Source organism: Nipponia nippon, unplaced genomic scaffold, assembly GCF_047370975.1.
Source record: "Nipponia nippon isolate SJK-2023a ecotype South Korea unplaced genomic scaffold, ASM4737097v1 scaffold_2, whole genome shotgun sequence".
Lineage (NCBI taxonomy): Eukaryota > Metazoa > Chordata > Aves > Pelecaniformes > Threskiornithidae > Nipponia > Nipponia nippon.
The window spans coordinates 11601789-11617458 of NW_028262336.1; the positions used below are offsets into that span (position 1 = coordinate 11601789).

Below are 15670 nucleotides of genomic sequence, written 5' to 3' on the forward strand. Positions count from 1 at the left end.
AAGGTTGAGCATCAGTGTGACTGGCTTAGGACGTGGGGGACTGCTGAGACTCATTCCAGAATGTGTTTCATACTGTTAAAGACCAGGCTGCGGGAGCTGGGATGCGTCAGCACAGCAGCTGCTCAGTCTGATGCATGTGAGAACCAACTATCAGGCAGGCTGCTGAATTCTGCAAATAAAGAGGCCACCAGTGTATGTGCTTCTACAGAGCAAGGGTCACTTTTTTTCTCTCCGATAGTACCATTTTTCATGGACAACTACTTTATTTTCAACTCATGATTTTTGGACACATATGTTAGTATTTTTGGCAACACCAGAGATAATTAATATTCTTATTTGTCTCCTTCATGCTACAAGTACCATTTGAGCCTGGCACCAAAAACTGTTAGCACTATTAAATTCATAATGAAGTCCAAAGCAGGGAAAGATCTAGAAGTCCTTTAACAAATACTGGTGTGAAAGAAACATAATAAGAAAGAAATCTAACTAGTATTACCCATAAAAATACATAAATAATTTGTGAAAGATCTTAAACAAACACACAACCAATATAAATGTCGTCTTCAAGATCACAAATGGAGAAGGCGTTGGTACTAGCGACTGGGAGAATCAGGACATACATTCCAGTTCTGGCTTGGGCTGCTAGTTGCAGGCCACCTTCAGAACAAGAGTATATATTAAATATTTAAAATGAGGGGTAAGATTAAAGCAAATTCTTACATTAAAAAATTAACAAAACCCATACACATTACAATACAGAGCTAATGGCAGTAGCAAATGAAATGCAGTAAGCATTCTCACTTGTACACTATCTATTAAAAAAAAGAATGTGTTCATACCAATATGCATTTAGAAGTGCACTCCTCTTGTAACGTACCAGAACCATTCATTGATATTAAAAGTATTTCAAGCCATTTTCATGTTTCTGAATAATTCTTTATGGCATGGATATAACACAGCCTTTTTGTTTTAATTTTTTCCAAACTGCAGGATAATACTAGTATTCCTTGACATAGCTGAAATACTATCCACTTACCCAACAAGGAGGTAACATGAATTGTGCACAAAATACCAGAGTTTAGAGATTTTTAAGCACCATATGATGCCAATAGAATTTTTATCATGTATCGTTTTTATCAACATATATCAGTTCTACCATAAACTACTGCTTTATGCACATTCATTTATTGTATTTATATTGCTGCTTTCTAACAGAGTATTCATTTTAGCAGTAGACATCTTGGACAGTTTGCTGACTGAAAAACCAAAATACACATAGGTGCACACAGATACCCTTCCCCCTCCCATTTATATGTATATGTATTCATGTGTCTTATAAAAATTAATTCTGCTATTGCTGAACAAAAATATATAGTAGCTTGCACTGGATCTACTGGGAGAAAATACAGCTGCTCTGACAGTCTGCAAAAGGAGGAGACTAATTCCAGAGGTACAGATCCACAGTGGTGAATGCCCGCAGCTGGCAGCTATCCCCAGCTGATCCGTTGTGCTATGGCACAGCCTGAAATGGCAGCTTCCCAAATCGTCAGGTTGCAGATCATTCAGGGTAAGACAGTGACATATTCGCTGTCATCAATTTCTGTAAAGAAATAAATGAAAAAAAAAAAGATGTTGTCATTGCAAATGGCTCCTCTGAAAGCCCACGGTAAGCAGGATGGCCTGTGGCCACGTTGCTGGGCAGGTATCAATAACTCAATTTGGTTTCTCGGTATTCTCTCTGCTATTGCAGGGCCAACGTTTAGGCCCCGTGTCCTGTGGACTGGGTCCTCCAGGGGCCCGTGTGGAGGCAAAGCCTGCATTGTCTTTTCTCAGCCAGCAAGCTCTGTTATTGAACAGTTGTATCCACGTGAGACCCCGTCTTCCTGAGGAACAGTCAAATGTTGGAAATCATCCATACTTAGCAAATCAGATCAATAGCTGAGATAGCTACGACTATAGCGTAACACACCCTTTCTTCTCTAAATAAATACCCAACAGAAAAGCTCTCCTCCCAGCTAAGGCAGGAGAGCCTGAAAAAAACCTTTCTCTCTTAGACCTTGTCAGATTTATTATGGTTTTTGAGAAGACAGCAGAAAGGCAGAAATTGAATGCTTAGGACTCCATCTCCACTGTGGAAACCTACTGTCTCTTCAAGCAGCCACCCTCAGACAAGCTGTTCCTGGGCTAGAAAACAATGTTCAGAACTGTCCAACAACCAGCGTCATGATTCCAGTCCTGTGAGTTGTTCCACTGGTTGCACTGGAGCACTGAGTCCTGCACGTGCCGCAAAGCCAGCTGCCGGTGCAACACGAGGGACTGGGCCAGGAAAGTGTGGTGCTTGCTTTAGGAAGCACTGGGGTGTTTTGGGTGGTGCCTGCATTTTGGAGAGAGACCCATCATGACGTTAACCTGAACTCCCTCTGTGAGCATGTAACAAAGCAGGCTGAGGGGGAAGTTTGGACTGCCGTGTAAGTGAAATATAAGTTAAAATTGAACAGCAACAATTCCAAACTGATTTGATTATTTCTAAAAGCCTCCATTTTTATGACAACCACAGACATTTTGATAGTGAAATGAAAGGTTTTGTTTTCCTCCCTGTGAGTCCAGACCAAGACATTGTGCATCTTCTAGAAAAGTCCATGTTGCAGGATGAGACAATAAAATACGTATTAAACCTGATTTTTCCTAAAATTATATCCATGCTACTGCAGTATTTTCCATCTCCCTGGATTGGCAATGACAAGATACCAGAAAAACCTTTTTCAGAGCAAACATGGCATATCTGCCTTAGTTATACAAGTGATGATATAATGTTGGGGACACTGGAAATGTCTCTTTGCTACTGTTTCTCTCAGCAAGGTTGTCGCTGCACTGGCCCCTAAAAATCCAGCTTAGTGCATGAAGCGGTGGGGAGAGCTCACCCCTTCCTATCCTGTCTGCTTGACACGGGGAGCCGTTGCACCGTTGTTGTGTGCAAAAAACCAGCGTCTGTCATACAGACAGGAGGAGGTATGACACCAGCACAGAGAGGCTGGCCCGCACGACCGCATTTTAGCTATCGTTAACTCATGAGATATAAATCACACAGAAGATTGGGTACTCCCAAGAGTTTTTTTCTTTACGATAACTGTACTTAATGAAAGGATTTCCCTTGCTCATTACACTTAGTCTTCTAGTCAGAGGACCTAGAAGTGTTTCAAGGTTATTTTGCAGCCTGTGACCTGATGGATACTGCAGTTGAGCATCGTGCAACAGTAGTATGAAAAGTGGCTGTCAAAAGTGTGTGAGGGATGCTGGCAAGTTACCAATAGTATCTCTATTCATCCTCCCCAAACCAAGGACATAAAGATGACAGGGGACTATAAAACATGGTCTACCACTTTGTGAAAACCTCTGTCTTTATCATATCCATTTGCATATTTCTGTCAGGTAGAAACAGTGTCTCCTTATCTTACACCTGGGATTTGTGAACATAATTTAGCAGAAGATAAACCAGAGACTGAACTCTCTGGTTCCAAACTGTGATCCTAAGCACAGGCTATATGCTTCTTATTTTCAACACAGGAACTTAAAAAATTAGTCATGTTTTAATACAAATCACAGCAAACCACAGCTAGTTGGCTTTTTTTTTTTTCCCTAGCATCTCAAAAATAACTGCATTAGATTTTGGTATAAAAATAGCTTTCAACCTGGACAATTAAGGTAAAGGGGCCTGGCAGCTTGGCAGAACCACGTGGAGTAAAACTGGTCCTCGGCCTTCCCTAGCCCAGCAGCATCAACACCTGTGAAGGAGTGAGCTGTGGGCAACATCGTGCTTTGCCTTCTGTATCTCTTGCCTTTTAACTTGTTAATTTGTAGTGGATGAGGGTACGTAACCTGTGAGCTGGGAATAACCATTTTTCAATGAACATAAGAGAGGAGGAAGGATGCTGAATTTCTGTCCATGCAAGCTGGCCTCAGAGGACACGTAGCAACTGTTCACCACAGACCTGTCAATGCAGTCATCTTAAAAAAAAAACCAAACCAGAAAGGTAGAGCTACATTTCTCACCATCATAAATGTCATCCTTTCCTGACTTGAACCTGTGGCTTCTTTGCGAGGCCTTTGGTTTCTTTACTGGGTAGCGGAGGTTTGTTACTAGTCCTTGATTTGGCTTTTCAAAAGTGTATACTAGGTCCTTTAATGTTCTGAAGAGCCTCTCTGGAACACCTTCAGAAGTCTGCAAGGAAAGGAAAATAAAGTTCATTTGCAATTGCCCTTCACATAGAGGCTCCTAAATGAAAGAAATGACAGGTTGTTTCTTGTTTACCAAGGAGCTGTTTTGTGAACAGATTTGGTGACAGAATATTGTACTGTCCTTAAAACACTAGGGGCACATGTTTGGTGACATGGTTACGGCACTAAGTGTAACCTCCCTCACCACACTTTTTTTGAAAAAAGAACATCAGTTTAAAATATTGGCTCAGGTGTGCGCTGCAGCAATCCATTACAGCAGAGTGTCGAAGCGCGACAGCATTACAGACTTCCCTCTGGTGTTAGAGCACAAATTTAGGGGCAACATATTTAGTTCTCACTTAAAATATTGGATTTAAACAACTATGTGACAAGCAGAAGCCAACCGTTTTACAAAATACCAGCAAAGCAAATATCAGTCAAGCAAAAATATCAGTCAAGCAAAGGACATTTGCAGAGGCAGCGGACGTGTCTGAGGACGTGTATGAAAGTCCCCGGCACCAGCTTTCACTTTTCGGCAGGAGTTTATTATTTGTCTCAGATTTGTGACTTGCATTGAAGACTCCTGAGGCCAAGCACGGAGGATGGCTCTCCTAAGTGGGGGAACAGCGTTCTCACGAACCGCTTTTTAATGTGTGGATTCATACAGCTGGACTGATCTGCACAGCCCCTCAGTGATCTGCACAGAGACTTTGCATTTAGTCATTACAAGTGAATGGGGCTTTGATTTCGCTTCATTTGCTGTCTAACAAAGAAACATGTTTTTATTTTCTTTGTTTTTCTGCATTTTTTATCTTGATTTCAGTCCTGTATGGACTGGGTGCCACTGCCTCTATGTACTGGGTCTGGCTGGGATGGAGTTAACTTTCCTGGTAGCAGCTAGTGTAGTGCTGTGTTTTGAATTTGTGACTGAACCAGTGTTGATAACACCCCTGTGCTTTGGCTGTTGCTGAACAGTGCTCGCACAGCCTTGAGGTTGTCTCTTTTTCCTGCTCTGCTCCCCCAGCGAGTAGGCTGGGGGTGCGCAAGACACTGGGAGGGGATGTGGCCAGGACAGCGGACCTGAATTGACCAAAGGGATATTGCATCCCGTATGACATTATGCTCAGCAATAAAAGCTGAGGAAAGTGGGGATGTTCATGGTTATGGCATTTGTCTTCCCACGTAACCATTACGCGTGCTGAGGCCCTGCTTTCAGGAGGTGGCTAAACATCTGCCTCCCGATGGAAAGTAGTGACTAAACTCCTTCTTTGCTTTGCTTGCATGCACAACTTTGCTTCACCTATTAAACTGTCTTTTATCTTGATCCAGGAGTTTCCTCATTTTTGCTCTTGCTGTTCTCTTCCCCCCCCCCCCCCCCCCCCCATCCCACTAAGGTGGGGAGGGAGCAAGCAGCTGTGTGGCTGCTTAGTTGCCAGTTGGGGTCAGCCTACTACACTCTAGAAAGTTCATGGATGAATCTGGCCCTTAAAAAAACCCCAAACAATCTCCCCTCCGCCATCAATATATTATTTCAGTGTATTATTTTAGTAAGCCAAAACAACCTAACTTAAAAATTTGAAGAACAGAACTCTTCTTTCACATTCTTGGCAAAATCTTGTATGGAAAACTGGCAAATGACAATGAAATTCTATTACTAGTAGAATTGAAAAATTGAAAATTGACAATGACAGCAAAACCCAGAAGAGTGGCTATAGTCCAAAATAGATTATTTTTTGTCAACAAACCATTCAGTTCTTCATGGGAAATTGTGTCTTTTGTACTCAGTCCAAACCAGTAATAAGCAAGAAATTACCAGCATATGAGAGCTTGGTGTGTCCTTTATGGACTGAGTTCCTCATTCCACTTAAAGGCTACTTAATCGTTGGCAGTCCTGTTGACTGTTCTACTACAAGCAGAGGAGTGAGCCAGCTTTTTAAGTGTCCTCTCACCTTGCCTAGGGGTTTGATTGATGCAGTCTGCTCTTATGCTTATTTGAGCAATGAGCAGCATTATCTGGGATCATCACTCCAGGTGCCCCACAATCGCACAGAATTATAGATAGGTCTCTTTAAATCAAAAAGATCATTCCAATATTCAAAACCCCACAAGATGCTGGGTGCAATGGCAGAGCTTTCAAATAAAAAAAAAAGCTGATTAGGAACAGGAGCATGTTATGAAAGTGATAGATTTTTCTTCAATGCTATGAAAAAGAAATGGTCAAATCAGAAAGCAGCTGGTCAACAAATAACAGATCCACTTAGGTTATAAGGGGTTTCTACAAAGATAATAGCTACGTCTGAGCTCATATGTAATAATAAGTACAACACTAAAAAGTCAAGAACTGAATAGAGAAGAAAGCAAACTTGGAAATATTTTCTAAGGCAATGTGTTCATGTATATTAATTTTTTTAATCAGGACAGTGGTCTTTAGTGCAATCTTTACAGACAAAATGAGAGTTACTCACCTGCATTCTAAAATATCCTTGGTGTTCCCTGAAGATACGGTAAGTGTAGATTAATTCTTCAAAGCTGTGAAAAACATTGTTGTATACATTATGCTTTTCATCAAATGTCAAGGCCACCGCAACTTGCTTAGACTGCTACAGCTGATCTTGACAGCCAGGTTTTGTTTTTGTTTGTCTGCTTGTATCTTAAAGTAAACTGAAATACAATGAAAGACTAAAAACAAAGAAACAAATCTAAAGGAATGCCTGATGCTAAATAACATCAATTTTGTATATATGCATTCACTTTTCCATTTGATTCATATATTGGAGTCTTCGAAATACTTGAGATTCTCTAAGTCATATGTTTAATCTTCTGTTAGCCAAAATTAGTCATGTATGTTGTTTCCTTAAGCGTCAGAAACCCAGATATTACTTTATCATACCTTTCTAATTCATATCTAAAGCCCTCTGCATCGCTACGCAGATCCGTTTGATTTTGGACCAAATTTATGGTGCTCTTTTTTGCCCTGCAGAATTAGGCCAGGTACAGTAAATGTAGCTGAGTGCTCTGTTCAATCTGCAGTCACTGCACTTTGGTTAATCTTGATAAAGCATGTCCAGCTGGCTCACCTCCACATCAACTGACTGCCTGAGCTTTCCTCCATCTTCCTAGGTGCATTTCCTCTGCTGAGTTTTGTACTACTACAGCTCCAATAAAATAGATCTGGTAAGTCAAAGCAATGAAAATGCTTCAAGTTTATACATCCAGAAAGGGCTGGATGTCACTGAGAATTTGTATTACTTGTTCTGAGGAAATAAAACACAACATAGAGCCTGGAACTCCACTGCAGGTGCCATGTAAGAGAAGAGTCCTTGCTCCCATAGGATGCTTAAGTCCTTGCTCCCCACCAGCAGAATTGCTTCATGGCACTGCAAGCCACTTTGTGCAAATGTCAACATGGAAATAAACTGCAAGCAAAGGGCTGGGACACATATGATCGAGAACTGCAGTGTCTCCACCAGCAGTGAGGAGAAGGGGAGCTGTGACTGGGCTGACTCAGATTTTGCACTGGGTTGGACTAATCATCAGACAACCTTTTCACAATAGAAAGACAGAGCTAACATGTACCCCTCCTTCAAAAATTGAGCTATAAGGAAGACCTAAATAGCTACAAGGACAAAAGTGAGGTGCCCATCTTTCCCTGATGTCATACTCTAATGGAAAACGGGCTGGCTTCCAACTAATTAACACATCCCTAAGAGAACCAGTCACCTTTCAAAAGACTGAACTACAGCTGAGAACAAGGATGGGAGATTCACCTGGGATATGATACAAGACTGCAATGCTGCATGGAAACAAGCACATTAGCATGGAGTGATGCTCTGAAAGATTGTCTTTGTGAATGTCTTCTGTCATATTGGTAGAAGTTGGGAAGGATGTGAGGGGAGAGAGAAAGAAAACCATATTCATCTAAGTAGTGGTAAAAATGATTCTGTAGAAAACTTGCAGTTCACCTTTCACATGAGACCTACTGGCACTCCTCTGAAGAAGAGAATAGGTGAGGAGGTTGCCATGGCATATACAGGAGTGTGAAGTTGCAGAATGTTTTTCATGTAATCTGCTTTCCTCGTGGGAGCCCTCAAGTAATTGTGGCACCACAAATTCATGCTCTTATTTCCCCCATGCTGCCCCACACAGTGACCCCTTGAGCTGTCTGTACCTTCATGTATTCCAGATGTGATCATGTACCAGGCTGCTTCAACCTAGAATGTGTTTGATGTAGCTAGAGATGTATATGATATTGGACATATACTCAAGAGCATGTATGATATTAGGGACTTAACAGTGGGCTGAGTCTCTGACCCCTGCTGCTGAAAGCAGACACTGTGGTGGAAGGAAGAGACACCACACTTTTAACAAAGTGCAAGCCTGGAAATGTCTGCAAACAGCAGGTAGTATTAAAAACATGAGAGGCTGTGCAGTAAAATTGAATGAGACAGAGGTAGAAAAGCAAAACAGAAGGGAGCCTAGAGTTTGCAAAATGAGAGAACATTTAATATCCTGAAATATAAGATTACTCTAACGAGGAGTTTCGAAGAACTTATGAACTAAACCTAATACAGGCCTTTTACATAACAGAAATTTGATTCCACAGACATCCCATCCTCTCATCTATCTTCTTATCCTCCTCACGTGTGATACCTCCCTAAACTTCATTTTGCAGTTGTATCACAAGAAGGCTGTTGAATTCTTGGAGAGATGTTAGCAGAAAATGGCCTCCAGTCACCAGCACCCAGAAAATGACTGCACAGGTCTTACTTCTAAGAAAATTATTCTTTCTTTGCATCTCCCAGGGTTTTAATTATTATTATTTTTAATAATATGCAGGTGTTTGAACAGTCAGGCTACTGATGGCTTTGGATATACTTTGTCAACAGAAATAAAAGCTTTATCAAATACTGTAATGGCAGCTATTCAGAAGATGAACTGGAGATCACGACCATGATCAAAAAAGGCAGTAAAGTTGCAAAGATATGTAAACGACAAATAATGTGAGGTGGGAGGGGGAGTAGTATTTGAAAACAATGTATTTTAACTGGTACGCATGTTCATCAGAAGGATTTCAGCTGTAGCTACATGAATTGAGCTGTCATGAGAGGAAGAATCTTAGGGTGAAAACCTAGCTCAGGGGACTTGCGCATAAATGAATAGTTACTCTGGAAATAAGCTACTTTGTTCCGCAAAAAAAGTTAGTATGGACTGCGATCAGGATAAGACTTCCAGTCAGAATAGATTTACTTTCATTCAAAGAGTTGCATCACAGGGATGCATCCTCTGTTTTTTTCCTCCTTGAGATACCTGTGGAAATTCACATGTTCCTGGCTTAAGAGTAGTTTATGAATATGGATATATAGTCTTTAAACATAGACATAGAAGTGGGGAAAAAAAAACAACCTATCAGAAACTGATCATTTTTGAAACTTGTTCTTTATCTATCATCCAAAATTTGAAAGGTTACTGCCTGGATATTATTTGGCTATGGTAATTTTTACTGAATAAACATGAAAGTACCATTAAAATGGAAACTTCTGTTTCCACATTAACTACTAAATGCTTACCAACACCTGCATATGGTAAAAATTAATAAAGTGCCTGGTCTGGGCACAGGGGAGATCCAGTGGCAGAAAAGCAGGGTGAGAGGAGCTTTTTTTGGTAGAATGACATGTTGAGCCATAAGGAGAAGAGCAGCAAGAGCAGTAGGTCTGGACTGAGGCACTGTCAGAGACCTGGCACAGCTTTGGATGAAAGCGGCAGTGTGCTGTCGAGGAAGACATACCAGCAGAGCTGGGCACCATGCCTGGTTAGAGAAGAGATGCTTTTGAACTGGTCCCATCATTCTGACTTCCAGATCCTCCATGGGAGTGCCCTCTCCTTACCCCCCAATCAGTAGAGGATAAAAAAAGTTGTTCTCTGTAGCAAGTGGATCAGTATGTCTGCCTGTGGATCAACTTATCTGAGAGGTGTGCATCAGTTTGTGCCTCAACCATGTTAGGTGCTAAGCAATGCTTTAAGATGCAATTCTAATCCAAAAGTTGTCTTGAAACAGCGCTGAGAGTTTCAGTGTTGATTGCCTCCAGTTTTAGGACAGCTTTCCTCTGCCTAGTCAACCACTGACAGACAGCCCAGTCTCTGGGGCCATTCGGAGCCAATACAGTATTGCCATCCATCCCATTTGCTATCTGAAGACAACCCTTGCTTTTACCTCTGCAAGCCAGTATGTTATACCATTGCTGCTACCGCTGCAGTTTAACTATTAAATTTGTTAATGCACGAGTTAAAGTCAAATACACTAAACACTAAAGTTTTTAACAGTTTTTAACACTAAAAAGCCACAGAGGCTAGCTGGAAGTCACATGCTTTTTCATATGCCTGCCCAGAACACTGTCAACAGACAAAAGCATGTCTGTAAGCTATCACAAGCTGCATCTGCCTGGCCCTTAAAAAAAAAAAAAAAAGAAAAAAAAAGAAAGCAACCGTGTCAGTGTGGCACCAAGCTTAACCTTTGTGTCAGCTTGCATCTGCCCACAGTGTGCCCTGTCAACGTGCCCTCTGTTACATGAGCAGTTCAAACTCATTGCGCACACCTAAGCAGCCCTTCATTTTCTCATCTTCCTCTACTGCATGAGATCGCAACAGCCATCTTCCCATGTCAGGGACCAGTATTATCATTCTGCCTCTGCACCAGGATCCCCATTTGTCCCTTCTGACAGGGTATGCGTGCCCTTTCTCTCCCATGCTCCCTGCCCTTCCCGCACCCCCTCCGTTGTCTCCTTCCACGCCATACTGAAGGCAGGTTCCTGCAGCTCCCTCCCTGAGGGCTCTGTTTGTCCCCCACTTGCCATTTCTGTTCTCCTTACTCTGTCACTTCACGGACCTCCTTTCTTCTACCCACCAACCCCATAGTACTCCATTTCCCTCTCCCTTTTTCTCCTTCTCCTTTGATTTGTTTCAAAGGAAATACATTTTTGATTATTGATAAAAAAAATTCTGATTTTTTTAATTAATTAGACAGTGTTAAAAAAATTTCATGTCACACTCAAACACATCCTCAAGGAGAGTGTAAAATCTCATAGGGTCAAACAAAGAAAGACTCAGAGTTACGAATTTATAAACTTTGAACACATTAGGAATGGATCAGTTACCTTCTTGAAAGGGAAATAAAAGTGCTATTCCCTACAGGAAAAGAAAATAATAAAATTTTAATTGTAGTAATTAAAGTTAAGGACTAGAAGTAGCAATTTTCTATGCCCATCTTCTTCATGGACCTGTCATATGAATTTGAACAGGACATTATAGTTTTCTGTCTCAGCTTATGTTCTTAAATCACATAAAATTCCTTTGAAGCACAAGGCTAAGCTTTCATCAGACAGAAAGCCTATGAAGAAGAAACTGTTTTGTAACCTACTGTGAGACTTTGCAGTGTCTCAACAGTGCTAAAATGCTATTTACTCATCATTACAGAGGCAGTAACTTTGAGTAAGGTTCTTACCATGTTTTGGCAGGCTAAGCTATTTTCTCTGGGCTCCTCTTATTGTCTGCAGAGTGAGGGCAGCATCAGGAGATTACAGTTCTTCTATCCTCTGTTGTATAAAATGTCTTTTGCAAATGTCACCCTCTCACCACTCACTATAAAGGTAGCCTAAGGCAACCAGCATTACTTAAATACATATACGCACCCCCTTGGAGTCTGTTAATGTTAAGGAAGAACTATTAATGTTAGAGAAGATGAACATTTGTCTGGTGAAGGGTCTAGAGCACAAGTCTTATGAGGGGCAGCTGGGGTTATTTAGTCTGGAGAAGAGGAGGCTGAAGGGAGACCTTATCACTCTCTACAACTACCTGAAAGGAGGCTGTAGCGAGGTGGGGGTCGGTCTCTTCTCCCAAGTGACAAGCAATAGGACAAGAGGAAACGGCCTCAAGCTGTGCCAGGGGAGGTTTAGGCTGGATATTGGGAAAAACTTCTTCACCGAAAGGTTAGTCAGGCACTGGAACAGGCTGCCCAGGGAAGTGGTGGAGTCCCCATCCCTGGAGGTATTTAAAAGAAGGGTAGATGTGGTGCTTAGGGACATGGTTTAGTGGTGGACTTGGCAGTGCTAGGTTAACGGTTGGACTTGATGATCTTAAGGGTCTTTTCCAACCTTAACAATTCTATGATTATGATTCTATTTGAAAACTCATAAAAAATTTAGTATTAGAGTACTTACAAAACACAGAGACACAAGGCTCCTTCCATGCTTTCACTCTCTCGTATTAAATAGCTACCATTCTTTTTGTTCTTGCTCAGCCGTTCTTCACAGGTTCTTCTTGTTATCTTTCCATGAAAAAATGGGAGCTCCATGGGCAAAAGAAAAGAAGGTGTCTCGCCTTTCAATCCAATTCCAGAGAACGTCAGAAGCCTGGCATGAAAAGAATACTTATTCCAATTGCAGCTGTCTGCAGATAACTGAAGTTGGAGGTGCTAAGTACATACACGAGTTCATCTGTGTTGTTATCATTGACCTGTCCGTACTGAAGTCAGCGACCAGCTTGTGCTTTCAGCTCATCAATGCAGTGAAGGCAGGAAATGGCAAATGGTTTGTCTACCCTCATCACAGTCTACATCAGAAAGGAAGAGTCTTTTGTCACATTATATCAGCAGACATTTGAGTTGTGTATCTCACTTCTAAGTTATACAATAGCTAAGTTGACATCTAAGTATAGTTATATTTTTTAAGTTGACTTTTATGTTTAAAGTTGCTCAAAGCCCTGCAAATAGGGTTCTTGCTCATAGTTTTGAAAAATGCTGCTTGGTTTGATTCCTTTCCTTGCCAGACTTGCCTTCTAACACAGTTGTTTGGGTTTTGTGGTGGGTTTTTTCCCTTTTTCTTTTTTTGGAGGGGGTTTACTTGATTTTTCAAGTTTTAGTGAAAGTTGGTCAGCAATATTTGAGAATGAGATTTTTCAAAACAGACCATTCTCCCCCCTGCCCTCTTCTGATTTTCAAAATATAGCTATTTTATCAAGAAGTTCTGCTGTCTCTGTGCCATGATTTAGGAAACACGGCAGGAAGGAGAAGGGGGTCAGACAGTGCCTTTTGTTACCCCTGGGAGGCTGCTGTCAATTCAACAAGGACAGGATACAGCCACATGTAGAACTGCTGCTCCCTGATGGAGGAAATTCCACAGGAGATGCTCTCCCAGGCATTTCGTACTTTCCAGGCTGGAAGCCAAGGGCTAGGGGAGGAGCAAAGAGACCTGGAGAAGCAGAAGATAAGAACCAGGCTGGGCAGTGTTTGTGAGGGAGAGCAAATTGAGGGAGGACCTAAAGATGTGGGGGAAGCAGTGATTCAGATAGCAAGAATGGCAGGAGAGACAGAGTCCTCAATGGAGGGGATAAGGATCTGGGACCCCTGCAATACAGCCTGCTCTCAGGGTCAAAATGGAGTCCAGATACACGAGTGTTGGCACTGGCAAGCGTCTTCCTGATTTCAAAATGTGCTGTTTGCACCTTCACCTCCCAGCTCTGACACGCAGGGCCAACTCTTTCTGAACTATGAAGTCCTTGTGATGTGTCATGATTTCCCATTTGCCAAGCTATGCCAGTGACCCCCTCGCCCCGAGGCAATGACCTCCTGCAATTTCAGTTCAAGACGGTAACATCTGGCACCACTACTGCCGCTTACCCCATAGTACCGGTGACACTGGACCTGTGTGGTGCAATTCCAGGACCCACCTTGCTGATGATCCACACAGAAGACAAGGGAATGCGAAAGATGACATTTGGATATTTCCCCCTTCTTTTTCACAAATCCTCCCCCATTTCACAAAACTCCAAGAAACTTGTGATGGCAAGTACTCCACAGTTAGGATATGCCAGAGTTACATAGATTGGGCTATATTACAGGAATAAGTCAGAGCTGTATAGGGGAGGAGGAAATTATCTATAGGAACTCTTGTCTTTTTTGTTCAAAATTAACAGCTGAATTTGAGGAAAGAAAATCAGTGTTTACGATGTCCTGATCAGCTTCAATCGTGAAGTCATGGAAAGCTCCAGAAAAGACTTGGCAATTCTCTGTTCATACAGAGTTTTAAACAGAGTTCATCAAAATAGGCTGTAGAACTGCACGAGGATTTTAATAGAGAAACAAACAGTGAGATACAGTGACCACTGCCATCTTGACCACAGAGTGGGAAGAACATCCTGTGGAAAAAACAAGGTAAATACTGACTGAACACTAGTGAGCAAGGACAGCTATTTTGTACATGCAACTGTTACTTTCATGTTTCTTCCTCTGACAACTTTGTACACACAAAAATCTTATATTAACATCAATGTGTTTAACTGCAAGTTAATCGTGCATGACACTAAGAGCATTTCCAGATAGCATCTTAGTCCAGGAATAAACCAAAAAGGTACAGCTTTGTGTCAAAGAAATTTAGGGAGTTAGGAAAAAAGATTCCCCTAAGAGAGAAACATAGAAATGGCACGTCCAAGGTGAAGCTAAAGCTGAGGTCTGTACTGCAGTGACTACTGATTACCAATAAACCAAGTCCCCATCCCCAAGGGGACAGTGAGAGCCGGGGGGAAATACCCCCCCCTCACCTTGCAAGTGTCCTCAAGAGCATGTCGCAAAAGTTCTTCTTGCTATCAGGTACACCTGTATTTTCCAATGGATTAAAACTGTTTGGGGCTTTTGTCTACACATCTTATAAATAAAATATTTCCAGGAGGTATTTTGAGGTGAATGGCTCTTTCAGAAGCCCAGCTCTGAAAAGGGAGAGCAGCAGCTGCTCAGCACTGCCCTGCTTCAGGCAGGTTCTTTCTCCTCTGCATTGAAAGGAAAGCAGATAGGAAACAACTGCAAATTCCTCTTTCAGGAATGTAGCGACTACATGTTCCTCACGATTTTCCCTAGAGACTTTATTAGCTAGGTGCAGAAACAGAAGACAGTAATGTCAGTTGATCTTGCAGATCTGAATCTAGAAGTTACTTTAACAGAAATGGCAGCCACACGTTACCCACCAACCGCTTAGTAGAGTGCTTTGACAACAACAACAAAAAAAAACCCATAAGAAGGAGAAAGTGCTTTAGGACAAATGGGGCCTGGGGACTCCTTTCAGCAGCAGTCACCATCCACAGCCTGGACCACCTTTCTCCTCAGGCAACACCAGGAGCAGCAAGTTCATTCTTGCCCAGCCTTTTCCTTTTCCCGCCAATGGCAGATGCAGTGTTGGCACCGGTCCTCAAGTTGGCACATTTCTGTTTCATCGATGCTCTTCAGAAGCCTTGAACGAGCTCTGGGAAAGATCTGGTGAGGTCTGAGATGACGCTGAGGCCCAGGCAAAGGTGCCAGTGGCAGGGAGACAAAGCGTGGAGATTCTGCGTGGAGCAGCAGCAGCAGCAACTGGGGGGACTGGGAGAAATGGAACAAGGAGCAAGACAACAGAGTGACAAGGAAGATACTGAA

At 42.1% G+C, this 15670-nt stretch overlaps 1 protein-coding gene across 2 annotated transcripts; it reads right to left on the bottom strand.

Moving 5' to 3' along the window:
• Positions 1-260: 260 nt before the first annotated feature.
• On the bottom strand, positions 261-12759 carry SH2D1B (SH2 domain containing 1B). Of its 2 annotated transcripts, XM_087758178.1 has the most exons (5): positions 12695-12759; positions 12429-12620; positions 6681-6744; positions 4051-4219; positions 261-1600 (listed from the first exon to the last, which is right to left on the bottom strand). In XM_087758178.1, exons 2-5 carry the CDS (start codon positions 12560-12562, stop codon positions 1563-1565), a joined length of 405 nt encoding a protein of 134 aa, XP_087614304.1. In that variant the 5' UTR covers positions 12563-12620; positions 12695-12759; the 3' UTR covers positions 261-1562. The 2 variants fall into 2 exon arrangements, with proteins under 2 accessions (XP_087614304.1, XP_009464997.1); XM_009466722.2 differs by having other exon boundaries at positions 12429-12749.
• Between the last annotated feature and the right edge of the window lie 2911 nt (positions 12760-15670).

What these genes read in the sequence shown, in the direction of transcription:
- SH2D1B (XM_087758178.1), bottom strand. Translation starts at nt 12,562, where the DNA reads ATGGAGCTCCCATTTTTTCATGGAAAGATAACAAGAAGAACCTGTGAA. An exon ending in GCCTTGTGTCTCTGTGTTTT is followed by an intron (nt 6,745 to 12,428) that starts GTAAGTACTCTA and finishes TGTTTTTCACAG; the next exon opens with CTTTGAAGAATTAATCTACA. An exon ending in AAGGATATTTTAGAATGCAG is followed by an intron (nt 4,220 to 6,680) that starts GTGAGTAACTCT and finishes CTTTCCTTGCAG; the next exon opens with ACTTCTGAAGGTGTTCCAGA.